Below are 26542 nucleotides of genomic sequence, written 5' to 3' on the forward strand. Positions count from 1 at the left end.
AGGACCCACACACCAGGGCGGAATGTGGGAGGAGTGCTCCAAGCACTTCTTCCTCTCCTTACATATGCAAACTATTCACCCCAGGGTGGGTGTAGCTCTCACGCCCACAATCATTCAACTCTAATAGCCTGCCCATGGGCCACAGGAGGCTTTGGGGGGACACACAGACAAAAACCATAACAGTAACTTTGAGGAAGGTTTGTTACACCGCAATAGATAACTAACACATCACTCAGACTGATCTATGGTGCTTTACAGATCTTGCAAGTTCTAAAGCAGAGTCAGGGCACTGTTTCCCAGGGCTCCTGAGCAAGGCCACACCACCTGCAGCAGAGAACTAGTCACTGTTCAAGCAACTGTTCTGGATATGCTACTGCACCCATCCTAGTAATGACAGCCAACCACTGGCCAAATAACTGACCCAAGCTACTCATCGTGAGCTGAGTGGAAGCAGAGACATCAATACCATTGGGTGGCCACAATCCACTTTCTGAGGAAAATGACCTATTTGGGACCAGGTTTAAGCTAGCCCATAAATTGCAAAAGCAGTATATTGTAATTAGACTGTAACAAATTAAGGATGAGATTTTATAATGTTTAGATTATCTACTAAAAGAATAAAAGAATGTGTACTCTATTATTTTGTTTACTCCCACAAGTACTGAAAAAAATGGAAAATTTGCTCTAATTTGAAAAAAATGCCTAAAAGACTTTACTTGTTTTTCATTTTTGAGAACTAATGGAACCATGCCCCACTTGCATGGAGAAAGAGATTTGCTTTGAAGTACATTCTTCAGTACTGGACGTTTTTATTCAGTAATGAACGACTGAGTGGTTACGACTGGAAAACATATTAAATACCATTTCAGGGGAAACACAGACCAGAAGATACGGCCCATAAGTTACCTAAAACTCTTCCAAAATGTGATACACCATTTAATGAGAGGGCATTTTGAATTAGGTTCTTTGCTTTAAATGACAGAGACACACTCAAACTGGCTCAAGTGAAAGCATATTTATTTCTGGATCCATTTGGAGGTCTCATGACTAGAAAACAGAATTCTAATATACAGAGGTATAGAAGGCTCTGGTTAAAATCTGGGCTTCTGGAATCTGACAAACTTTACCTCTTACTAGTTACCTTTTACAACTTTTATTAGTTGTGACTTGGGAAAGTCAGTTAATCACTCTAGGCTTCAATTTCCTCTTGTTCAGTAATAGTAGTGACTTCACAAAAGTCTCAAAGACTAAGGTAATGTGTATAAAGTGCAACATAGAGTGATTTTCTTAAAGTATTTGATATACGTTAGCTATTACATACGTCATATCCTAAGATCACTGCTCCCCTTAGGGACTGTACTTATGTGGACTAAATGTCAATGTCCCCTCCAAATTCATATACTAAAATCTAATTCCTACATGGGATCCTTGGGAGATAACTGGGTCATAAATATAGGGTTCTCAGTCCCTTTTAAGAAGCCAGAGAGCTGGCTTACCTTCTTCAGTGTGAGGATACAATCAGACGTCCCCTGTGACTGGGGAAGATCCCTCACCAGGAGCCCAATCCTGCTGGCACCCTCACCTTGGACTTCTGGCTTCCAGAACCGAGAAGTATTTGTTGAGTAAACCTCCTAGCACTTGATCATTTTTAAGAATAAAGCAAACTGATCAAGACATGTGATGTATTAGGGTTATTAGAGAAATACAACGCACAGATACATGCACGCAAATGTAGAGTTAAGGAACTGGCTCACGTCACTGTGTGGACTGGTGAGTGCCATTTCTGGGCAGGATGCATTCTCCTGTCAGGCTGATTTTCGTCTTCCCCACACTCGGCCACCTCACTCCAAGCCCCACACCTCAACTTTCTCACACCTTCTCTCTGTGAGAAAATACAGTGTTGAGAGAGAGCTGAGGAGGAATTCCATGGGTGATTTTGTTTGAACTCATCCACTATGCCAAGACTCATCAAAGCACCTTTTCTATACAGTGACAAATGTTCCCCTCCGGGTATTAAGTCTCCCCAGGCCTCTCTCTCCCACAAACATGCTTTTACCCACATTCTCTGATCTGTGATGCTTCTGTGTGTATGTGCATGTCAGCCATGCTTCTCCTGCTGCTCACCCCGCTCTCTGCCATACAGGGTGCTGGGCTCCGGTGCTCTGCCTAGGGGCCCTGGGATCCGGACGACGACACCTGCTGAGTTCTCTGGGCATTCTTTTTTTTTGTCTTATTTATTCCAGCTATGGAGATGGAGTAGCCTGCAGCATGGAAACATCTGTGGACAGTAAAAAGTCCCAGCAAAAGCCTGCCAATCTGCCAGCCTCCCTGTGGACTCCTAACTCAAGACTGCATCTTCAACTACTACCTGATCTGCACAGTCAGGTGAGAATTCAATCATTTTCATCTGCAACTATAGATATTAAAATAATATTTACTTTCTTCTCCATTATTTGCTCAGTTTCCCTTTATTGGTTACATTCTGTGATACGGGCCGCCTCTTCACAACAAATTATGAAACCAGAGAGTTGTTTATATGAGTAGGTGTGAGTCATTTAAAAATCAATGCAGGGGCTGGGGATTTAGCTCAGTGGCAAAAGCGCCTGCCTGGCAAGCGCAAGGTCGTGAGTTCGGTTCCCGGTACTGGAGAAAAACCAAAAAAAATAAAAAATAAAAAATAAAAATCAATACAAGAAACACTGAGGCACAGCACAATCTTTAGACATTCCAGCTCTGTTTAAATATCACATATGCTACAAACAGGGCAGGACATTCTGTAAATGACAGTTAAAAATCACAGGTTCTGGACAGGAAGAGTCCCATAAAAAGCTTACAGGAAGATAAAACTCTTTCAGGTACAGTATGGCACACAGTCTCGTAAGAATTGTATGTATCGTATGTATCACCACTACTTAATCAAAAATGTACAGGAGTGTTTAATGCACATGCTGCGACAGCCCTAGCCATGGTACACCTCAGCTCCTTCCAAGGGAGCTGACATTTCTGCAGGTACAACTGCAGCAGAGAACTTCACAGCAGAAACTATATGAAGTTCAGACCGCTCAGGAGAATTTCTACATAAAAATTCACTTAGCTGAGCAGCGGTGAAGATCTTTATTTTAAACATACAGCTTTTCTTCAATTCATTACATCTCAGTACGCAGAACTTCACTATTATAAATGCTATTATATGCATTTTATTCACATGTTTTTTTTAACTACTCATTTCTGTGGCTATAAAATTTTTCTTTCTTGAAAAATCTCTTCCCTTTCACACCTTTTCTGTTTGTCCCTTTGTTGCCTACAGTCTGTACTTCTTTCTTTCAGGGGATTGATTTTCCTGTGAGAACAATTGCTGGAGGACCAGCCTAAGAAAGGGAATAGAAATGTTTTTCCTGCGTTTTGAAAGAAAGCATTTTTCTATAGAAATGCTTGTCCAATTATAGAACAGAAATCAATAGGAAATCAGGGCACGGCAGATAGAGCTTTGCTTGAAAGCCTCTATTCTGTGAAATGCGCAGTCCCACCATGGTGCCATGCAGGGGTAGCGAGGCAAAGAGGACACAGTCACGTGAGCTCTCCGGGCGCCTGCCAGGATGAGGACCATCCACACGGGCAGCGGCTGCGGCTCCTACTCCTCAGAGACCTGTGGGGCTGCAGGGGCGTCCTGTACACCTGCCAACCCAGCCTCACTTCCAGCAGGCTCTTTCTCCTCTTCTACAGGATCTTTAGCACTGGACTCCTCCTGGGAGACACCCACTTCAGCCCCTGGTTGCTCTGCATTAGAACAACTAGAGTTGACATCGGATTTGCCATCTGATAAAAAGGAAAAAAATGTAGGTATTTTGTTCTCACAATGTGCCAGACACTCTTATGTTTGGTAAGTATTAACTCATCTAATTCTGTCATTACTTACGGTAAATTATCATCATCCCTGTTTTACAAATGGTGAAAATGAGAAGTGTGATTCCTTGCTCCAAGTTTCACATCTTGTGAAACAGCCAAATGAGTACTGAACTCGGGACTGTGGCTTTTGCTCCAAAGCCAGTCCTCTAAATCAGGGTCACTGTCTGGGACTTGAAAAACACCTGTGTTTGAATACAGCCCTCCTTCCAGTTACCTGGTGTCCTTGTGTAGGTAACTGCCTGTACTGGGTCCTCACTTATACTATCTATAAAATGGCATCAGCAGTAGAGCCTGCCCAAAGGTTGTAATGTTAGGACCGTGTGTGGTACATGGCTGATGCACCGCTGGGAGTTCCCATTCTAACAGTCTCACTCTTTCTTTCATCATGGTGTGTTAGGGCATGAACAGCTGCCATTCTGGCCATTAGCACCAGAAGAAAAGGCTCAGTTCAGAAAATAGGAGAAGGCATAACAGTCAGAAAGCCGATTATTCTCTTAATGAGAAATGGTTTAATTCTGTCCAAACAATTCAGCCAGGCCATGCGTGATAAAGCAGACATGATCCCTTGAAGGGTGCAGGTGGAAGAGCCTAGGATCAGTCTCCTACGTAATTTTTCCAAATTATACACTTTCTTCCAGAACCCAAGGCATAACCACTGGGGTGGGGGTGCTCTCCCCTCCAACGGGAGAATCACTGCGGCAGCGCCTCACTGTTTCCGAAGACGAGCCGCCTACCCACCCGCAGGAGGGCTCACTGCTCTGACACTTGCGGGAATCTCATCTGTAACTTGTAAATACACTGTGTAGTTTTGACATCTTAAGAAATTTAAAGGCTTCCAACATTAAAATCTTCTTTTGGTAGCTGCTAGGGAAAACTTAATTATTTCCTCATGCAAAGACCTTAAAACCCTCACTGAGGAGAACATATGTGAATACCCATTAAAATTCACCTCCCCACATTCCAGGATGATCTCCTAAGTTAGGGTAGAGAATGTGGAATAAAACAAATTCCTCAGAAGTTTCCAGTGATGTCCATGCTGATCACATTCTATGTGTCAACCTATGGACTCAGAAAAGCTGATGCGTTTAAGTGTGCTCCCTATGGTAGTCACCCCAGTGCTTCCCTGGTCTCCAGAAAATTCTCAGTTCCTATGTGCTCAGTGTGAGTATCAGCTATCCCAGCACTGCAGTAGGATGTGCAGGCTCCAGCCCAGGACTCTGCTTGCCTTCCGCTCGCTCTCAGCGGGTAGAATTATATACGTACCCGTCTCCTCTTGACTCTTTTCTTTGGCAGCCTCCAACTTCTGCTTCTCATACACATCCTTCAGATTCTTACAGATTTTCTTATGTGCAAACCAGTGTGTTTTCTGGCAAGTTTGGTCACAATATATTACCTGTAAGGAGTCATAAGTTTATTTTCAATTCAAGAATGTTGGTTGCAGATTCGCCAACTTTGGCATTAAGCCAAGAATGTTATAAAAATGTTAAAATTTCCATACTTATAAAGCACGCTGTGCGGTTGTGTATTGATTTGGGTTTTCAAGTTTTAGCCTATATTTTAAAACAATAATAGATATATAACAAAACAGGCCACCAAGGACTCTAACAAATGGCTTAGAATCTTTTATGTACTAGAATAGGATCAGTAAGATGACAAGGAAGACACGGCTGTCCACTAAGACACAAATGTGGAGAAAGACTAGGAGGAGGTAGAACAGAGGGACACAGATATCTAACACAGGCCTTGTTACTGATTTTGCAGTACTGGAAAATGAAGCCAGGGCCTCAGGCACGGTAGCAAGTCCTCTACCACTGAGCTACGTTCTTAGCCCTTTTTATGTTTTATTATAAGACAGAGTCTTGTGGCTCCGTGGCGCAATGGATAGTACTCTGGATTTCTATAAGACAGAGTCTCACTAAGATACACAAACTGACCTTGAACTCGCAAGCCTCCTGCCTCAGGTTCCAAATTAGCTGAGATTACAGGAGGGCAACTCTCCAGCTGGCTAATAGTATGGCTTGTGACAGAGCATACATTTCAGTGTGCTGTGGGTAGAATTTCAGACAAATGGGCAAGTGGGGGGGAAGCAGTGACTCACTGTAGCTGGGGGAATCAGAATTGGCAAAAAAAAAAAAAACACGGGAAAGAAGCCTTCCAGGTGGAGGGCATATCTTGAACAAAATATAGGAATAGAAAAGTGAATGATATGTACATGGAGAGCAGTAAGTTTTTATAATAAATGAGTTTTTATTTTTGTAAGTAGGAGTGGTAAAGAAATGGGGATAAAACTCCTTAAATATATGCCAAGCCCCGATGATTGCTGGACTGATATATATAGCACCGTGTAGAGAGACAGATAAATAGATAGATAGACAGACAGACAGATAGACAGACTGACTGATTAGACAGTGTTAGGGATTGTACTACTGGCTCCAAATCTTCACTCACTGATGCATTCACACTTTCCCAGGTGAATTCAGTGTTTTTCACTGAAGACGTCTGACTCTGAATTTGGCCACCTGACTTGTGAGAGCAACAGGATGTGGTGGCACAGTGGTTTCCTGGGGAGACCTCAAGTGCCCTGTGTGTTTTCAGCTGCCAACCTGTCCCTGTCACTGTCACAGCTGCCCCACTGCCACAGAGGAGGCCGGCCAAGCACAAACGGAGAAAGTAAGAGACTGCTGTCTTCAGCACAGGTTTGACAGTGTTTGCGCATGCAGCAGTGTTTAATCAACACAGACATTCTCATTTAGTTCTCACAACTCTAGGCCCATTTCCCACGAGAGGAAACGGAGGTCTAGAGAAGTGAGACATGAAAAGAGATAAAGCTGCAGAAGTAGATTATGGCAGATTGTGATGGGTTTCATGCAACATGTTAAAGAATTTCAACCTTAAAATCAATAGGCAATTAATGTTACCTGTGGAATCAAGGAATGTACAGATACAGGCATCTGTGTAATATCTGGCTATGAAAAGATGAAGAGAATAAGATACGCCTTTTACAAAAATAATTCTGGCAGATTGGGCTGTGTAATCTCTAGGAAATAGAGTTTGGTGCCATTCAAAAGTGATAGTTTTAAAAGGCAGAGCTGATGACTAAAGTCAACACCAAAAGAAGTGATTGTGTATCTATCAATTGTCCTAATCTACATATTCACATCTGGCCCAGTTTCAGTCCTCCTGGTCTTTCATGTTGTTTTCTCATGTTCATCCAATATCCTTTCTTCGCATGCAGTAGACACAAACTGGGTGTTATGGCTTAGATGTAAAATGCGGCCTCTCCAAATCTCACTGGATTATGGGGCATCACACTCATCAGTGGATTCACTGATCGCTAAGGCTAGTAACTGAATGTGCCATTAGAAGGTGGTGTATCATTAGTAACTGAATGTGCCATTAGAAGGGGCCCAGATGGAGGTGTATCACTGGGGGCGGGACTTGAATGTGTGTACTCTTGTCTCTAGCTCCTTCCCTCCCTCTCATCTTCCTGGCCCATGTGACAAACAGCTTTCCTCTGCCACGCCATTCCGCCATGCCATTTCTGCCTTGCAGCTGGCCAGCCATGGACTGAACCTACTGCAACTATGAGCAAAAGCAACCTTCCCCTCCTTTACATTGTGGGTACTGGCTATTTTGTCCCAGCAACAGGAAAATCACCAAGACACTGAGAGTCTGGCAGAAGACACAGAACTATATTTATCCTATTGTTCTCTCTTAAACTGCTTTTTTTTTTTTTTTAGTATTAGATGCAATACTTTCATGTATTAGAATTTATTTAAAAATTAATATCAACTGTATGTTTACAGAATATTAATAATTGTCAGCTCGCATGCAATCTTAACCAGGTATCAGTGAAAAACAAACTCCATTCTTACCATTTTGCATACTGAACATCTTTTACTTGCTCCCTTTTCTCCACAGGTGGTACAAAATTCAACATCCACGAACCCCACCTGCCCAGTGATGGCTTGGGTAAGTACAGAGAACGCAGTGGGATCTGAACCCTAGAATGTGTAAAAAGAAAACACCTGCTGAAATCACCATGGAAGACTGCAGAGATATCGTCCAACATACATAATGCTGTCTAGAAACAGTAAAAGCTTCTGAGAATTGACATCCAGACAATATTCATGTAATTATAGGATAATCATACAGCATATGAGAAGTAATTTAACTACCTCAATTTATAGAAGGCTGGTGCCATTTAAGTGTTTTACAGACCATATATTTTAAATTACTTACTAGATTTGGGGCTACAATTCAAATGGTTAAATTATCACCTTTATCACTGAGATGTTTCCTTGTAATAAACATACATTCAAATTGCATCGAAGTACTAAGAAAAAACAACGATGAAAAAATAGTATCATATGGCTATTGAAGTTAGAATAAGTTATTACAGGAGATTTACAAAATCTGTATGAAGAAAATTATAAGGGTAAATATTTAGCTACCTGAGGCTATGCTATTTAAATCTATCTGTAGTAAGCAAAAATACTTATGGAATATTTATTTCTCTTATCTATTCTTAACAGTTCTTTGCTCCAAGTTTTTCAAATTTACACATTCACGCCCAACCAAAATTTTGCCACTTTTCAAATTTTCATTTTCATTCATCTTTGCTTCTTTGTCCTAAGTTTATTTTTATATTATCTTACCAACTATAGACAATAGAGTTTTAGAAAGTATCACCTGGGAATAATGTTGTATGCTATTCTATAAATTCAAGATCGTGAAAGAAAATTCTCAAAAGATTCAAGAAATAAAATTCACTTTGAAACTATCATGCTCCTGAATACATGTGATAATGACAATAATACTAACTTTTCATATTAAAGTGCTTAGGACTCTTTCTTAAACTAAACATAATGTACAGATGAGGGAAACGAGGTGGACTGAAGCCTCCGATAGCAGAGGTGAGTCAGCTCATCAGGAATGAAGGTCTACAGCGATTGTGCTCAGATGCTGATACATGCCTCAGAAAACTTGCTAAAAACTCAAATTCAAGCCTTCACTCCATACCTTTTAAAATGAAATATTTAAGGGGGTAATCCAGATTGCATAGTTACCAACATTCCCAGGCAAGTCTGAGACATTAAAAGTTTGAGAATTACTAGTAATTAATATTACATTAAATGCTCATTAATCTGTATTATTTACCGGGTCAGATAGGAATCTGGCCAATCAATCAATCGAATATGATGCACTCAACAGGTATCACAACAACTGTATTCTCACGTTCAAGTATTTCCCACAGAACTGCCTGAGACATGTTTAGACTCTTTCCCAATCCGGGGCGTTTACGGGACAGTCTAGGACACACTGATTTTTTTTCAGTGCTGGGGATAGACACCAAGGCTTGCATGCGCTAAGCAAGTACTCTGCCACTTAGCTACACCCTGCCCTGAAGCTGAAACTAAAAGGTATTTTGCTCGGACAACAGTGTTCGTGTGAACTCCTGCTTCAGAAAAAAACTTAGCAGCGATGCAGAGGGCTAACCACACAGAACCCTTTCTGTCCCTGCTGTGTGATCAGAACTTTGTTACACAGCAAGGATGTTCCAGGGCCACAGCTCCTCTCATAGAGAGACACTCAGCCTGGAAACAAACAGGATGCTTTATTCATTGTATGCTATGAAATCAGAAAAATGAGCTATGCTCCTAAAACTCAAAATGCATACTGCCGGCAGATGCAGCACCTTGAAGGGCGTAATCCACTACAGCAGGGTACTACTTCTTGAACTCAGTCCTTCATTACACTTCCTGCTGACCTTTGTGACCATGAGAACCTAGAATCCTACATCAGGCAGAGAGAATCAAAACCTGCACACGTGGGTGCAGACATCAGCACCTCAGAAAGCAGCAGAGCAGATCTCACAGCAGCCTGCGAGAGAATTCTGTGTTACAGGGAAAGGGCAGCACACAGGGCACAAAGACTTCCAGGCAGTAAACAGTGGCCAACCGAGACACTCAACTGCAAGCACTCAGGATGTTTTCCAGAGAGTTGAACGTGTACCTCTTAATGAACAGAATGTTTAAAGGAGAAGTCTTTCTAAACTGCATCAAGTACTATCTTAACTATATTTATAAGGCTTTTCTTGATGACTTTATCACTAGGATAAACATTAGTCATTATACCCTATAAACTTTGTCATTATTCTATCAGGTGGGGGTAAGATGAATTGCTCACCCCTACAGCAATCCGCTTTCTCTGCTGCTGAGAACCCCAGGCTGCTATTTTCAGTTTCTCTGTTTTCTCCCACGAAGGTGGCACATGAGTTGCCACTTGTGAGCACTGGAAACCCCCACAGCAGGCGCTGCTAGCTGCTTCTCTGACACCTGCCCCACTTCCTCCCTATGAAAAGCATAATTTCTCTCCGAGCAGCAGTGAATAAATAAGCCCAAAACACTCATTTCCCCAGGTCCTGCGCAGCTGAGCATGGTCAGCTGACGAGAGACACCAGGCATCTGGGAGAGCTTATATTTTCCAGATAGAGACGCCTTTGTTTTTCCTGCCTGCATGGGATGGGAATGTGAGCCTAGAGGGGTCATCATGTGCCTGTAGCCACACTGCCATCAGTCAGACTATGAAATCCTACATGACAAAGGAATACTGGGTAAAAAGATGGGAAAATGTGTTGGTTCCTAATCCATTCTGAGCCACTGTGCCAGATCTGACCTGTCAACCTTTGTGTGTTTGGGTGTATGTTGAATATATTGGCGCTTATCTATTTAACAACAATTGGTTGGAGTTTGACGTGTAGCCAAACCACATTTGTAGTTGATAAATCACTCTCACATTCTGCTACTTTCCTACATAAGGAAATACTGTTTATTAAGCTGAGAGCTACAAAAATGTAAGAGGATCACGAGAGGAGAAATGTAAGAGGAATAAGAGGAATAACAGGTTCAGCAGGTAAATCTATCCCCACTTCCTTCCTAAATATTTTCTGAATAAAAACACTCAAGAGAACTTGTCTTTAACAACATATCACATGGTAAGTAAGTCTTACTGATAGAGTTCACTTAATAGGAGCCTTACAATTTCAACAGGAGCGATGCTTCGCACCAGTTGCTGGAGGAGAGTAGCTTCACAGTAAGGAAATTTTCTGATACTTTCTCTAATGATCTTTTCTTGATATACTGGAAAGCCATCAGAAGCTCGGCCTTTTAACAAGCTGAAAGATATTTTTAAAGAGCAATTGAAGTTGACTTGCTAAGTATTTTCTCTTAACTAAACCCAATAGCTTTTAGTAGTTTCTTCTTGGTTAAGAATTTTTCATTGAGTCTTCAAATGATAATGGACTCAATCTAAAATTCTGTCCAAACAGAACACTAGGCTAGGCCTGCGCAGGTTCCGGAGGCCTGAGATATCCAGGTGAAGGTGACCCTCACCATGAAAAGCTAAATGCTCTTATCAGATTAACTAGTTACTTATTACCATTTCTGTTATTTGTGGGAAGAATGCAAAGTCTCACTGGGTCACACGCTTCTATTTTAGTTCCTTTTTCTCAGTAAGTTGCAAGAAAACTTAATCTCTGTTGGTCACAGGACAAGGCTAAGATACAGCTCTCCCAGGTACCACAGAGAGCTCCATTAACACTTTTATGAACCCAGAGCAGCAACCTGAGGCACAGCATACTTCACGTCCTATCTGGGCTGTGGCCACTTTCCGGCTGGATCTTCCACATGCCAGTCAAGCTCTCCAAACCTCAAGATTCTTCATGTATAAATCAGTGATATCAACTAAAACTCACTACGGAGTACAAAACTGAGTAAGCAACTCAATCTAAGTGTAATGTTGTCCCTTGATCCTTACAAACTATATGTGATCCCAGGAATATCAGCTGCTGCTAAAATGCTTTATTTTTAAATCCATAACTAGGCATTGCACCATAAAACACTATCCACTTGAGTCTACGGTGTACTTTAACGTGGTAAAAGCAGTACCTTTTGATCAGGGCGTCCAGTTTATTCTCTCCATCTTTTAAGAAGGTGATGCATTTCTGAAAGATACAGCTGATATAATGCATTTTCATTGCCAGGATTTCATTCATGTCTCTTTGTTTCATACATTTCTCACAAATCAGATCCATCACCTTATAGCATTTATTCAGGGCAGCTTCTTCTGCCAGCAGAGGATTCTCATTTACAAGCATCACAATCTAAAAGAAAGCCCAGCAAACTCAGATTTTCCATGAGAGAGTTTTACATGTACAAACTGGTCAGTTGATTTAGTTGATTTCAAGAGATTACCATATAAAGCCTTTCATAGGATGATATACTTACTGTGCTTACTCAAATTAGAAGATGCTGCTACTGATCAAAGTTATAAAACTAATACAAAAGAACCCTGATTCAAGAAACCTCTTGCTATCAAAGTTAAATGTGATCCATCTAAGTTGGGTGTTAAATATGCCATTCAGGGTACAGGGCTTTACTATCTCTGTTAAAAGCACTTTACTAGAGAGAACTGTGGCAGATATGCACAGCCTTTACATGTAGACTCAAATGCAGACCAACTTTTAATCGACATTACTAAGCTCTCTAATTTCATGGCTAAGAGAACTACAATTCTCATTAATTCTTATTAATTATAAGGAAATGAGATTTTTATAAAAGGTGTAGAAATAAAATGCATTTTACTTTCCAATGAACTACCTTTCTCTGTGGAAATTTTCCTGAAGCTGCTTCCAGTTACCGAGGGTAATGATGAGAGTAGGTCAACAAGAAAGCACGAATAGTCTGAGAAAAGGAACCAGTAGGCAGTTACCAGACCTTACACACTGTGTGTCCCACAGGTCCTACGTACGCACAGACTAAGCTTGAACTTAGTGTAATGAGGAGCATTTTTTGCTGCCTTTGTAACGGGGTAGATTACTTAAAGCTGGTGTTCACAGGACTGTCATGTAAGACCCTGCTATGAAAGAATTATAAAAGTGTATAACATGGGCACATGGGTACTGCTCTGTACACACAGAGCAGTCAGTACTCCCTAACCTACACGCTCTGTTACAGCTAAACACCCGTCCAGGAACTGCAAATATCAGGAAACAGGTAGAGGATTTTGTGAATTACATTCCTCTCTTTAGGCATGAAGACAGATCACCTGTTAGTTGAAGTAAAACCTATGCCTGAACTTCCACTTGGAAATGTAACGTAGACTAGCTGTCCACCAAAAATTAGAAGAGTATTCTCATTTACTAGTGGCATTATTAGATTTATATAGTCTATTTCTAAAAATTCAGCACATACTAATAATTTACTAGACCTGAAGTAAATATAATCAGAATCCTTATTAGTGAATTTGTTGATTAGTCACTCCCTCTACCAAAACATACATCCATTATTTCATGGCAGAGAAGACTCACTAATCATCTATTCATAATTTTGTTAACTGAAATAATTTAAAGTTGGTCAGTATTTTTATATATACCATTTATAATCAGAGTATAAGTTCTTACAAGTGAGAATTTTTTAAAAATCTCAAATAGAGTGTAGATGAATGACTTCTGTTTTGACATACTAGACCTTATTTATTTCATAATATAAAGCAAATATTTACAATAAGTTATCATAAAGAACCACAGCATTACTCTAGGCTTACTGAAAAATATACCTGGCTGCACACAAGGAATCATTTTCTTCATCTCTGTAGGATTATGAATACAAAAAGAAATCTTTATTAAATACCAATGAGAACTAAACATATTCTTTCTGCTGCAAAAACTATATGAATCTTATTACTTAAAGAACAGCTACCAGGGCTAGGGATATAGCTCAGCAGCACAAGCACCTGCCGGGCAAGTGCAGAGTCCTGAGTTCAAGTCTCGGTACCAAAAAAACCCAAATTTTTAAAGTAGCTTTCGGCTGGGGATATCGTTCAGCAGGATAAGCATTTGCCTGGCAAGCTGAGGTCACGAGTTCGATTCCCGATACCAAAAATAAAAAATAAAAAAAAAGGAATTGGGCCAGGCATGGTGGTGGACGTTGTGGGTTCGAGGCCAGCCTGGCCTACAAAGTGAGTTTAAGGCCAGCCTGAACTGCATAGCAAGACTCTGTCTCAAAAAGACAAAAAAAAAGAACAGCTACCTTACAAAAATTCATAGAGTAGCATTTTGAATTGTTATTCTTTAAATCTTTTTTTTTTAATGGTGCTATAGTTCAAACTCAGGGTCTTATGCATGCTAGGCAAATGTTCTACCACTGAGCTAGACCCCCTGTCCCAAATCCTATTACAGTATTTAAATTTCTAAATCAGCAATTCTGAGCTTGAAAACTGTCTTAATAATCAAAGACAGGACTACTCTGTGAACACCTATCTTCCTTCTACTTAGAGACTCAAATCTGCTGCTATTTTTTTCCCCTGTGATTCGGTTTTGCTCCTAGATAACCTTTATTTTCTGGGAATCAAAGTAATTCCCCAAGTCCCTTTTGAAAACAAACACACTGTCATTGCTATAGCAGCCACTGAACCTAGACACAAATGCAGCTATGTTAGAGGCCAGCTAATAAAAAGGAGAGCTGTGTGTTGGGTCAAATCTTCGCACTTATTTTAAAAGGTGTTTTACTTTAAAGAGTGGCTATTTGTTACTATTTTAAAATAATATTCCCTATAAAGAACTGTGCTGGCTTGAAAGGGGGTAAAGCAGTGAAAATGGGCCACCACAAAAGCAACTCAGGAGTTTTTATATCCCAAGGATAAAAGACAGTGTTTAAGTGAACAGCATGACCTTTGCAGTTTATTGCCTCTATAAATATGTCCCTAATCTAATTTACTTAAAATATATGCCTTTAAAGATAACTGAGGATAGAATAATTCCTAAGATATTGTACCCTGAGAGACTGGGATCTATGGAGGCATCAAAAATTATTCCAGAAACTTAATGCAATCTGAAGGCATAGCAAGGTAGAATCAGAAAAATACAAAGGCCTTCTTCAAATCAATCTAAACTACAATATCCTAGAATGCTCAGGCCAAGGGAGAACAAAGGTCTTTTAACCCACACATCCTCTGCACTATGAAAAACCTGTCCCCTGTCTTTCCACCCAGCCTGGCCCAAGCCCAGGTGCCATGAATGAGCAGCCCCTGGGACTCCTGGGAGGGAGAGAACTAAGTATTTTTTAAAGGTAGATTCTACATCTTATTTTATTCAGATTTTTTTCTGCATCTTTTGGTTGCTGTTTAGAACATGACTGACCCAAAGAAAAAGAGCAGTGGAGATAGCTCTTGAAGTTTCCCTCAAGCAATCTGAATGTATGCAAGTCTGACCATCTGATCCAACTGCTGGGAGAACTGTGCCACTTAAAGGCATCAAAGCCATTTGTGTCAGCAATGTCTCTGTGATCACAAGTCAGAGTATGTCCCAGAAGGTTCATTCCGGCAGCAGATGTGGTGTGGCCTACCCAGATCCTCTACACTAGGCTTGCACACCAGGTCCCCACCACTCTCACCAAACGCTGGCTGCCACGGGCTCAGGGGGACCTCCCCCTCCAGAGAACCCCTCATTCCCAGGGGGCCATCTCAGCCCACCCAACCCGAGAGCCTGTGCTCATTCAAATTAGAACATGCTGCCACTGATCAAAGTTATAAAACTAATACAAAAGAACCCGCATTCAAGAAATCTCTTGCTATCAAAGATAAATGTGATCCATCTAAGTTGAGTGTTAAATATACCACTGGCAAGAGACCCTGACCAACAACAGACAGATGGATATGAAAGCCTGACTCCCTTCCTCGCCTCTGCAGCCAGGCCCACTCCAGCACGGCCTGCAGGGTGAGGGGAAGTTGGGCTGGGGCCCTTCTCCTACTCCTCCGTTTCCCTCTGCCCCCCACTTTTTGGCTGGGGGCACCCATTCCATGACCCCTTCCATGAACAAGTGAGATCTCTACAAACTCTGCCTCTAGAAAACGCAACCCGGGACAACCATGACATAGAGTTAAAGTGGTTCAAACTCCAACACAGAAATGGGAGGCAAGTAGAACAAACACCACACTACCTTGACGGGGTGAAGATTTGTTGTGGTGATGATTTTGTGCAGTGGGCCAGCCAACTTCAGGGGCAGTTTAGGGTCTTTATCCAGCCCCTGGGGCTTTGTGTAATAATCCAGTCTCTCTCTCGGAAAGAAATTGTTGATTATTGTCACACAATCATGTTGACCTTTCAACAGAAAAATAGAAAAGTAGTAATTTTATTGTTAAGACATTGTCTGGATTTTATTATGTTGCTGTTTTCGTGTGAATTAAACATGCAAGTAATGTCTTTATTCTTCAGGAAAGGAGAGCAGAGGATGAGGAGGAGAGTTAAAGTACAGTGATACCCACTTTAAGCTAAAGCAATCATCTTTTAAAGACACACACGCTAGCCAGGGGAGGTGGTGCAGGCCTGTAATCCAAGCGCTCTGTTCTGGGAGGCTCAGGCAGGAGGACTGCAAGTTCAAGCCCAGGCTGAGCAATTTGCCACACTGAGAAATGCTGACACAAAATAAGAAATGTAAGAAGGGCTGGGAATGTAGCACAGTGAGAAGACCCAGGGTTTAATCCTCAGTCACACACATACACACACCCCACAGGTTACATAATACATAGAATGAAATACATATGCATACATGGATTTTTTTAAAAGTCATGTTCAAGTTACAATTGACCCCAAAAGTAGTTTATAAGAATTGATTATAACTTGTCTCTTCTCCTCCATAAAAATGATAATCATGTTCCCCTAAAGCACATCCAGTATGTATTTTTACATCATTTAAATTTATGCTATATAAAGTAGCTTCATCATAATTACTAATAATATTTATAAATATCCTTCCCCTTGAACTGATGAAAGGTTGGCCATTCCGCGAAATGAATTACAGAAAGCACTATGGCTTTGTGGCTTGGAATCCGCATGATGGCTTCTCACCACCTCTCAGGGGCTTCTCTGGACATTGCTCAGGTTAGGAAAGGATCTATCAGCAGACCCGGCCCTGGCGCAGGTGTGGCCTGGTGGCCTGGTGGTAGCTCCTGCTGCTTCCCCTCCCGGGCTCTCCATCCTCTTTCTGTAGCCGGGCAGTAGCCACCCCAGCAGGCAAGCAGGCAGGCAGGACCTGCAAGGCGCATGAGAGCCTTCCAGAGACTTCCAGAGGGACTTGCACTGTCCGGGGACAACACTGTGGCTCTCACTCCCTGAGACCCTTCCACCCTGGGCAGCCCCTGAGGCCCCAGCCCCATGCACACAATGCAGGGAGTGTCCATTTGATCCTGGGTACAACAGATGACCTGCAGAGGCATCACACAGTGGCAGCTGCACCCTGCCCCATGGGGCTCGCAGAGGGCTCTGCTTGGCCCACAGAGACCCTGGGAGCCCAGGCAGGGGTCAGTTCCTCCCTGTGACTCAGCTGTCTGGGTGTCCCTGGCCCATGGGTCTCAAGACCCACAGCGCCTCCCTGAACTGGTCCACCAGCCTGGGCTTTGGCTAGCTGCCTAAGAGACAGAGCACCCTAGGGATCCTGTGGCTCCAGAACCATCGAGAGCCTCCAGCAATGAGTACAGCAGGAACAACAACAGCAATAGCCCTTCGAGAACCAAACAGAAAGAGCTAGGTATGGTGGCCCAGGCCTATAATCCCAGCACTTGGGAGGCAGAGGCAGGAAGATCATGAGTTTAAAGCCAGCCTGGACTTCACACCTAGACTCTAAAGGCCCTAAATTCAATCCCCACTACCAGGGTTGGGAGAAAAAACCCACAAAAACATTAAAAATTATTATACAAATAGGAAGAGGTAATTCAATGTACTACTAAGAACTAAATTAGGAAACTGTAGATCCAGTGGACAATCTCAAAGTACAGAATAATTCAGAGAGAAAAATCATTATAATAGAGATAAGCTGAAGTGATCCAGGAAATCTATCTCCCAGACAGAAAAAAAGGCACGGATGGGGAATGAAAGAACTACCTCTGATTTGAAATAAATTAGGTGTAATCATGGTATTATTTCAGGTGTTCCACACTACTATTAAGTACCACAACACTAGATTCTTTTTCTTTTTGGGGGGGGGGATACAGTGGGTTGGTCCTTCTTTTCCTCCAAAAGTTCCATTTGACCTCTTGATAAGTCAAAGGTACCAATCCATATTAAAAATCTGAAAGAAACCAAAGTGAGCTCTGCTTCTTTACTTATTTATTTTGGTATAGGGAATCGAACTCAGGATCTTGCACTTGCTAGGCAGACGCATGTGCCACTGAGCTATATCCCTGGCCCAGGTGAGTTCTATTTAGCAAATGATCATGACTTCCTTGACAAATCTAGTGCAAGTGGGTCATGAACATGACAGCATCAAAATAACAGAGGTATCTGTGTATGCAAATTTACACCTGTACATGAATTAATCCCATTAGTCCATTTATAGGTTCATCTGAAGGGGCCAGTAGGAGGCAAAGCCCCTTTGGAGGAAGTACATCCTGGAGGTGCGGGCTCTGAAAGGTGTCTCTGTTCCCAGCCCCTCCTCCTCCCTCTGGCTCATTGTCTTTCTGCTTTCTGGCTGCCATGGCATGAACAGTTCTCCACAGACTTCCACCATAATGTTTCTGCCTGGCAGTCAAGAGACCATCAACTAAATCCTCTAAAACAGTAAACCAAAATAAACCCTTCCTCCTCTAAGTTGATTTATGGGAGGTATTTGTCACAATGATAAAAAGCTGAGAAAAACAGCAGCTTACTCATCTGAGAAGGTCTTATAACCAAAACCTAAATAAGGTCAGAGATCCCAAGAGTGACAAGAGAAAGGACAGTAGGGGGGGGGGGTCACTGGATGACTAAGAAATCATACTGTGGACAGGACTGTTGGAAGCAAAGCAACATGCTGTCAATGACATCTAATAACAATGGTACTAAAAATACAAAGTTCACAGCTAGACATGTGACAGGCTTTGAGGAAGAGGAAGCAGCAGAAAAAAAAAACTTGTAGCCTAGAAGGCAAAAGCAGAAGATGTAGAAAAATGAATATGAGGGTTTCGCCTTTTCATGGATTGCTGAATGGTCAAAGACAGCGCCTTGGGAGTGGGGTTGACGTACAGGTCTGACCAAGCAAATCAAATTAAGGAAACACATACACACACACACACACACACACACACACACACACGACAGAGTAAAAATAAATAATGCAACTGAGTATATGCATAATTATTTTAAATATGCACAACCTAAATACCTGCTAAAAAGAGATTATCATTTGGATTACAAGACAAAATTCACCTATGTGTTTATAAGTTATACTACTAAAATGATGAAGATTAAAAAGAAAGAGTTCGGCAAAAGAGGTTTTTTTTGCATTTATAACATACAAAACAGGCTGATTACATTTTTATAATGACAAAAACCTTGTATATGTGCGTATACACTGTGCATATACCTATCCACTTGATGGAAACAAAAGAAGGAGGCCTGACTCTGAAAAGGCTAATTATATGGCAAATATAATTTCAACTGGAAGGCTGCAATATAATTTCCCATCTATGAAATTACTCTAACTAGTTGAAATGGAATGAAATCCTTACTTTCATTTAGAATAAGACACTCTAAAATGGGAACATTTTCTGCCCTAGATTTCTGTCACACTGTGAAAGAAAGAAAAGAAAAGAGGAGCAGCACATTAATTGGAAGACAAGCCCTTTCGTGACCATGCGGAAGGCAACCTCTACCTGCGATCTAAAATTGTAGATATAATGGAAAATTGTAAAGTTCACTAAACCTCTGGACTCACCTAATTCCCCTGCTTCATTGCATAAAGAACAAAAAATTAGGGCCCATGGAGTGATGGGATTTTCTCACAATCCTAATTAGGAAGAAACATGAGCTAAGAAACAAATCTCCAAATTCCTAGTTTAATGTTCTTGTCCCACTGCACTGACACCCTCCAAGTAGCTTAGAGGTTGGTTAGGGGCAACTACGGGTCCCTAGCTGGGACAGAAAATATTTTTCATAAGCATAACAAGGTCATACCTTTCTCAAATCCTCCTGAAATTAAAATACAACAAGAATATCCATTTTCACAATGCTGTCATAAGATGACTGATTATCAGGCTTCATCAGTGGTAGCTATTATCAGCTTCAAGAAAACTGAGTAATAAAATTTAAAATGATGTATAGTTACCATTATCTACATTTGACTATTTCCAAATTTTATATGTTCTCATTTCTCTCAAAACCCACTTGGAGCAAGAGAGAAGATCCCCCTTCCCCATGTCCTTCTATGGAACTCAAATTCTCATACTTTCATACCTCTTGTCATTGCTATTTTCCACTAAATATCATGAAAGCTTGAACAATATCATCTTCCCCACTGTAACCAAGTGATCCAGAGTGATACTTGGTATACAGGTTGTGAGTATTAAGAAACTGTTAAATAAATAAATTATTGGTCCCTGCAAAGCCATTCATTGCATGTCCAGTAAATCCGATGTCCCTACCTTTCATTTTTCATTTTTGGTTTTCTGAAACTAGGTCTCACTATATAGTGCAGGCTGACCTAGAACTCACTACGTAGCCCAGGCTGACCTCAAACTCACTACAGTCCTCCTGCCTCAGTCTCCCAAGTGCTGGGATTACAGGCGTGCGCCACCATCCGGGTGGTCTATCTTTGCTTTTCCATCACTGGATTCTCTTGACTGCCAGTTCCATGAGTTCAAATTACCAATGATGAAGTGTTCACTCTCACTCTCGCCTACACTGCTATACCACGTCAACAGGACTCATATGCCAAGAACTGACGGGCACACAAAATAAATGTTTGTGGTTGATAAATATGATAATGAAGCAGCTGAATATTATTATCGAACACTCCTTCTAAGAAAGAACTGGATCACTGCCGCAATTATTATTATTGACAGCAACTATGTGTTTAGTGCTACATACAAACCCCTGTAAGTCTATCATCTCTTTTAATCCTGGAAATAATCCTGTGATCATTTCAGAGCGAGGAAACTGAGAGTGGGAATCATTAAGTACCTGGCTACAGGGCGGCACAGCTAGAATTTTAGCTCCAGATTCCTGACTCCACACCACACATCCTTACACATTAGGTTACTCAACTTCCGTCAGAGAGAAAAGATTCTTCAAAGCACCCAACTGCAATTAAAATGGCCCTTCCAGTCTTTCAGTCTCACAATATGGAAATTCACAATAGCTGAATTCACAATAGACATTCATTTTTTTTCTAAAGTGTCACTAAGTATCTTACTACGTCATTCAGACTGGATTGTACCTGCTTATTTTTTTTAAAGCTACTGTAAAACTACAGCAAAAGCTCACCCACGAAGGCTGCCATCTGAGCTGCTGTTCTCCCTACGGAGTTGACAACATCTGTCTCTGCCCCGGCTTCCAACATTGCCCATGTGATGTCTTTATTACCTACAATTAAGGGAATAATTTGTCAGTATTAAGGAATGCACAATGTGAACACCTCCTTCAGATTATCGACATCCCACACACTTACCTTTACATCTATGAGTTTTTCATGTTTTCCAAACTACATAACTCTAGTAGAAAGAAAACTACAACAGAATCTACTGTACTTAAAAACTATTTTTCAACCAAACACAGTGACACATGCCTGTAACCCAGCACTCTGGACGGCTGGGGCAGGAGGATCACAACTTTGAGCCTAGCCTGAACAACTCAGCAAAATCCTGTCTCAAAATAAAAAAAAAAAGTGGGGGACTAGGGGATATAGCTCAGGAGTAAATCCAGGGTTTAATCTGCACTACTGCAAACAAACATTTCTAGAAAACAAATCAGGCAATATGAAAATGGTATAGAGTTGAACATCACTTTTTAAAAGTAAACTATTTTCTTAATGACAATGCTCAGTATAAAACCAAAACATACAAAAAGTAGCAAAGAAATAAAGACAGAAGAGACAAATCTGAAAAGTCGTCTTTTAATATCCACTAAAATTTCATCCCTCATACCCGCAGAACCTGGAATAACTATTAATTATTGGGGACCTATCTTTCTATCTCAGCACCCATAGTTTATTCTACTCACATTCCATCACTGATTAAATCACGACAGATATTTTGTTATTATAAACTACATTTAGTGAAAAACATCATCCATTTAGCTTTGCAAGTTTGAAGCACAATATTTTTGGCAATTTTCTAAAAATCATAGCTGGGTTGAAGGTCATACATATTTTAAATGCACTGTGCCTAGCAAGGTTGAACTGGAAATCTATTCTCCAAAACAATGCATGGAAGTTCCTAGGCACTGTTTTGCTAGCCTTTGCTAATATAATCAACGTAAAATAATAATTTATTGTACTAATTTAAATTGCTTTATTACTGAAAATGGTTTATATGTTGATTAGCCAGTTACATATTTTGTTCTCTGTGTAATTTTTTCACCTTTTTATTTTAAAGAGAATAAATTGTTCTTTAAAAAATTAAAAATGATACAGAACTTCAAAACAAGATGACAGGAAATCAACAATGGTTGTTATATTGCATATTGTTATCTTCAAAGTAGTTGTTCAGATTACCAGATATAAGCATGAAAAATTGGACAAAAAAATTAAGCATTAACTGTTCCTTTCTATAAACCAACAGAAATTAGTAGTACAATTTTGTTACAGTATTTGTCCTCTAATTTTATACAGGAGCTCTTTATATATAGCAATATGACCCTATAAGATATACAATAAATATTTTCCTTCAGTTTTCACTTGTATTTTAATTCTATTTACGGCATATCCCATGTATGACAAGGTTAAAATGGTAGGCAAACAAATCGGTCAGTGTAGTATTTTTTAGAGTCTAAATTTTATATACAATGCTCAGAAATGCTTTTGGGTTCCAGGTTTATAAAAATATAGGTTATTATTTTAAAATATGACCACTATATGACAGGTATTTTTCTTAAAGAACTACAATAATCACAGATAACCCTGTGAAATCTTAGACATTATTTCTCAAGTAATAAAGATGAGCAGGCGTAAGTTTCTAAATGTATGATCATATTAAGTACATAAATTTCAGTGAGGTAAACAACTCTACCACAGCAGCTGTTGGATCAAGAGAACAATGCAGTGGTCAGATTATCTCAAAATCTAAAGACACAGACAGCAAAGGAACTACTTAAAAGGACAACAGACCCAGCTTCTCTATTCTCCCAAAACCTATCAACCTAAAGAACTAATTGTCTTAAGTCACTAAAGGAACATATCACATTAACTATAAAAGTATTTCATACATTGTACCTTTCAAAAAACCAATTCTCAACGAGGTGTAGTGATATATGCCTGTAGTCACAGCACTTAGGTGGCTGAGGCAGGAGGATCACTATGAGCTCAAGACCAGTCTGGGCTACACAGTAAATTCAAGGCCAGCCTGGACTACACAGTGAGACCCTGTCTCAAAAAACAAAAACAAACCCCACTAATTCTCACCATTTTCATAAAACTTTTTAAATTACTAAAATAAAAATGTGTGTAATTTTAAAAAATATATGTACTTAAGTTTGTATAGGTAACTATTATTAGCAGAGAAGGGCTAAAACTTCACCAGAGAGTGCAGCAAACATGAGGGCTGTGTATCCATGTTCATGCTGGTGACAATTCACATCGGCTCCGTGTCGTAAAAGCAACTTGCACATATCAAGTTTTCCTTTATACGCTGCATGCATTAGAGGAGTCATCCCGTTCTAACAGAAAGAAAGGACAAAAGGTATTGATTTCACCCATTTACCTTTCCTTACCTATAAGCATAAACACAAACTAATACAATCAACTTTATAATCCGTATTTTTATATTCACTCCCCCATTTTCATAAACTTCTGAGGAAAGCAGATGGTTTTATTACCTGAAGGTTTGTTCTGATTTTCTTTTTTTTTTTTTTACCAACTGCAGTAAAAAGATTACACATTACACATAGATTATGCATCAGAAAGGATGGGTTTAATCTCACGGAACTAGTAAATCAGTGCGACCAGGTCAGAACCTAGACTTTCCATGATTTTAATCTCTGCCAAATAAACTTAGCCCCTGGGAAAAGAAATGAACAAACAGATACAAATACATAAAAGAAACTGAAGAAAACCTCGAAATAAATAATACCTATCAAAGGGAAAGTTGAATGAAGTATACTATATCCATAATAGGGAACATTATCAAGCTTAAATAAATGAATTCCTTTGAAGCAGAAAACCTTCTATGAATTACTGCCAATGAAAATAAGAAGAGGCAAGAAATGTTTATTATAGTGGTATCATCCCATTTGGATAACAGTATATTACATTCTGATCAAGAATATCATTACATAACTATGGAGAAATAGTTGATAATATACACACCAGGCTGAATTGTTTAGTCTCCTTACATTTTGTGCATAACAAGGAAATGTCCAACTTAATATGTGTTGGGCAGATAAATGTATTTGGCAGAGTATTGGCAGATACTAAGTATTTGGCAGATAAATGAATGAGATGTTTCCCAGTGAATATTCTTAGTAACCCTGGCTAAACTTTGTAAGTGCTTAAGGCCAAAGTTGTTCATGATGCAAATCTCCCTAAAGCAAATAATCCCTTCCTTTTGTAAATCTTAGAATGCTAGCAGAATCTGAATTATTCTTGATGATTCCAGACTACCATTATTAACATTAAGCCATCATCTTGCTAGCGCAATGCCATACTATTCTAAAAGGGCTACTGACATGAGAATTATAGGGAGGTTGGGATCCGTCAGGTGGGGGACAGTAATAATGAAAGTTTTAGGAGGAAGAATGGGAAAATAGACGATTATAACCTTAAAACTCTTAGCTGGGCATTTCTACAGGAATGGGATATTTACTACGTTGGAAGTGGGTAGGTTGGCGGTAATTAGAATCCCACTGTACACAGACAGCAGCCATTGGAGTGCCTTAGGGAGAAGGAAGACTGCTCAGACACTGGCCTTTGGATGAGGCAAAAACAGATTAAAGACATGGGGTGACATCCTGATGGATGATGCAACCTGTTCCTAAGATGACAGTGAATAGAACTGGGGGTGGCACAGAACTGCAGGAAAAGCCACTAGAAAGAAGCAGCTAGCTATTTCTTTTACAAATTTCCAGGACCCGACTTGAGTCAAGGAGCATTTTCTGCTCAGGCTGCCAGCCAACCGTCTAGCAATCTCATCCTGCAACTGCAGGTCATCCAGGTCTCAGAACAAATACTCTGGCAACTGCACAACTGTTCTGTTGTTAAAAAATAAAAACACCAAAAAGGCCATCGCTATAATGTGATGATCTGCTTACGAGCAAAGGAGATGTGTGAAGCTTTGGGATCTTACACTGCAAACTGCACTTGTTTCCTTGTCTGCTTGGACTGCTCCTTTACCTGTCATGTTGTCCTGTCTTTGCTGCTACACCTTTGACCTCATTTTAAAATTTTATCTCGACTCTCTTTTCTCTCTTGTCCTTTCTCATTTAGCAGCTACCACCTGAACAGGGATTGCATTTTAGAGTCAACCAACGAGAGCACTCCTTTCCAAACACTGAAGAGTTATCTCAGTTACATCGTGCAGTCTCAGAACCTGCTGTTCGTCATTTTTCTCATACCAATTTCAGTGCTGTGCTGGACATTCCTGGGTATCACAAACCCATCTTTTGATAAGTAACATGTAGATAGGTTTTGCAAAGAACCGGCTATCATACATACTTTCCTTTTTTCATCTTTATTCTGTGTAGTTTAAAGTCAAAGTTAAAACACACAAACCACAGAAACTCTGGATATACTACCAACCAACTTTAAAAACACTGGATCATTTGTGCACATTCCCTATCTTTAACTTGACATCTTGTTATACAAAGGTACTATTAACACACAATTCCAATTTCTCGCAAACCTCCTGTCAAGCAGCAAGAGTACAATGCATCATAGGACAACACAGAATGCTTCAAGAAACTACACCAATCTACAAGAAATTTAGAGAGGATTTAATGCCAATACTCCTCAAACTCTTTAATGAAATTGAAAAGGAAAAGATTCTCCCTAACTCTAGAGGCAAGTATCACCCTGATACCAAAATCAGAGAAAGATGCAACCAAAAAAGAGAACTATAGGCCAATCTCCTTAATGAACACAAATGCAAAAATCCTCAATGAGATACTGGCAAACAGAATGCAGCAAAAATCATCAAGAAGATTATACACCATGACCAAGTGGGACTCATCCCAGGGATATAGGGATGGTTCAATATACACGAATCAATAAATGTAATATACCATATCAACAGAGGCAAAGACAAAAATCACATGATCATCTCAATAAATTCAGGGCAAAGCTTTTGATAAAGTTCAACTCTCATTCATGATAAAAAAAAACCCTACAGAAAATCAGAATAGATGTTCTTTACTGAAGTCTGATAAAAGCCATTTATGACAAACCAACAGTCAACATCATACTAAATGGACAAAAACTGAAAGTTTCACTCTAAAAGCAGAAGCATGACAAAGATATCCACTATTACCACTCGTATTCAATATAGTTCTGGAAACATTAGCCAGAGCAATTAGACAAGAGAGAGAAATAAAAGGAATAAGGATAGGAAAGGAAAGGAAGAAGTGAAATTATCATTATTCGCAGATGACATGATACTGTACATAGATGAACCCCCA

The 26542-nt window shown here is 40.2% G+C and overlaps 1 protein-coding gene across 1 annotated transcript in view; it reads right to left on the bottom strand.

Moving 5' to 3' along the window:
- Window positions 1-2714: 2714 nt before the first annotated feature.
- Window positions 2715-26542, bottom strand: part of Ankmy2 (ankyrin repeat and MYND domain containing 2) — a gene marked incomplete at its 5' end in the record, with an annotated part of 33996 nt that continues 10168 nt past the window's right edge. The window contains 8 exon segments of the mRNA XM_013510568.1: window positions 2715-3816; window positions 5170-5299; window positions 7782-7910; window positions 10948-11083; window positions 11856-12070; window positions 15906-16066; window positions 21203-21301; window positions 23452-23590. Of these exon segments, the coding sequence (XP_013366022.1) occupies window positions 3632-3816; window positions 5170-5299; window positions 7782-7910; window positions 10948-11083; window positions 11856-12070; window positions 15906-16066; window positions 21203-21301; window positions 23452-23590 (1194 nt within the window).

This window comes from Chinchilla lanigera, unplaced genomic scaffold (genome assembly GCF_000276665.1).
Source record: "Chinchilla lanigera isolate Chin_1 unplaced genomic scaffold, ChiLan1.0 scaffold00009, whole genome shotgun sequence".
Classification (NCBI taxonomy): Eukaryota; Metazoa; Chordata; class Mammalia; order Rodentia; family Chinchillidae; genus Chinchilla; species Chinchilla lanigera.